This window comes from Pelmatolapia mariae, linkage group LG4 (genome assembly GCF_036321145.2).
Source record: "Pelmatolapia mariae isolate MD_Pm_ZW linkage group LG4, Pm_UMD_F_2, whole genome shotgun sequence".
NCBI lineage: Eukaryota > Metazoa > Chordata > Actinopteri > Cichliformes > Cichlidae > Pelmatolapia > Pelmatolapia mariae.
In genome coordinates this window covers 15,385,576-15,387,576 of record NC_086230.1, presented here as the reverse complement: position 1 = coordinate 15,387,576, position 2,001 = coordinate 15,385,576, and the positions used below count along the sequence as shown (strand labels likewise).

Here is a 2,001-nt window from a genome sequence, read left to right as displayed (position 1 = left end):
ATGACTGTCAAACTCTCACTTTATACCCATCAGTCTCTGGGATTCTTCAGGCCTTTTGACCACTGGTTCACACTCAACTAGGATTTAACAGTACCTATGAACAAACATCTAATTAGGGAAAAGTGAACCTTGTATCAGTTCCTCCATCTGTTAGAGAACCACACCTTAGCTCATGCAAAATTGTCAATAGCACTCATACTTTTTATCATGTTGCATTTTTTGCAGGAATTCATGAACTGCAGCATGTCTGCGTATGTGTTCATCTTATTCTTCTACTGTAAACATTTGCTATAATTTGTGAACACTTGAATATGTGCTCTTACACTGCGAATATTAAGCACTACACTTTTTAGTTTGTTAATTTCGTAAAGTCTAATAATATAGAATAAGAGGCTTTGAAGCATGCACACTTTTTTCTTTCAGTGACATCTATGAAGCTTTATAAACTCAAACTTCATTGAAGTTATAACAACCAAACTAAATCTTAAGTTCTAATTTGAAGACATTTCATTAAAAACTTGCATTATAGTTGTTTATGTTATGTCTTTATGTTGGGCACAAGTGAGTTTGATTAAACTTAGGCTTATCAAGTTAAGTTATGGGTGTAGCATATATCAGAATTTTTTTTATGTCTTTGAATAAAATTATTGTATTTTCATATTTTCTTTATTTTTTTTTAATTTTATTTTTATTTTATTTTATTTTTTCATTGTTATAGAAAGTATACAAGCCTTTTCTTATTTAACCACTCCTAAACCATAAATGGTTTAAGGGCTCCTCCTCTGGTGGCTTCATGTTACAACTAATCAGACATTGAAGAGTTTTTGTTCAGGCCTGCTGATGGTTTCTGCTACTGTGACTCTCTGGCACAGTAATACACAGCAGCGTCTTCAGCCTGCATATTTTGTCCATTTAGAGTCACTGTCTTGCTTGAAGTGTCTAAGTTGATGGTGAACTTGTTCTTTAGTGAATCTTTGTAATATGTGTTGTATCCATCACGTACACTTCCAATCCACTCCAGTCCTTTCCCTGCAGGCTGTCTGATCCAAGCTGTCCGATAGTAGCTCAGAGAATAAGAGACCTGACAGGTGATGGTCAGGCGCTGACCTGGCTGCACAGTCACAAACTCTGGCTGTGTCAGCTGTTCACACTTCACACCTGTGAAAAAACATGTTTTATGTAACAGCAAGTCAGTATACTGTGATCATAGTGTCAGTGGTTTTTTCCAGTCAGACTCACAGGATCCAGCAGCCAGCAGGAGCAGCAGAGCTACAGAGAACATTTTGGTACTCAAGATAATCTGATGCGAACTTCTCTTTTTCTGCTTTAACTGGCGGCATGATTTCAAGTTTTTATAGTCGACTGTCAGGAAGTTTGCTTTGCATGTAGATGGAAGCTGACAGATTATAAGAGATAACACTGTGGCAATCAGTATTAACAATAAAAAACTGAAATAATTAAAATAAAAATATTATTTAAAACACAAACATAAAGTTTGATGTTTTTTTCATTCAAAAACAATTTTACCAAAACAGTTTCCCAATGAAGCAGCTTTATTTAGTCTTTCAGTATGTTGATGAGTTAAATGTAATCTCTGTAACAAACAATAAAATCCTCTGTTATAAAGTCATCAAGAACATGAAAAAATCTGTACATTTGTTACATGCAATAAATTTATGTTATATATTCTGTGTTAAAACGGTACATTTTGATGTTAAAAATATTTTTATATTTTTATTTCCTGAAATCTTTACATTTATCTCATCTTAATTTAACACACAGTGTTTATGTTTACATTTAAACCGTTTTATATAAATCCTTTCAGTCACCTCATGTAAAACTGACATAATAATTTCATTTTGATAATTGTTTATTCAGTTATATCTGCTAAACTGCTTTTGAACATGTTTGCATATTAGGTTTTTTTTGTCATTTAATCAAATTAGTCTTATAAATATTCACTGGTTAAACTGCTCTCAATGACTGTCAATGATACATGCA

The 2,001-nt window shown here is 32.9% G+C and overlaps 1 gene segment (V, D, J or C); it reads right to left on the bottom strand.

Annotated features, from left to right (window-relative positions):
* Positions 1 to 850: 850 nt before the first annotated feature.
* Positions 851 to 1,305, bottom strand: LOC134625372 (Ig heavy chain V region XIG14-like). The segment is given in 2 exon segments: positions 851 to 1,158; positions 1,240 to 1,305. Coding segments are annotated over 2 exon segments (351 nt in total).
* Positions 1,306 to 2,001: the final 696 nt, after the last annotated feature.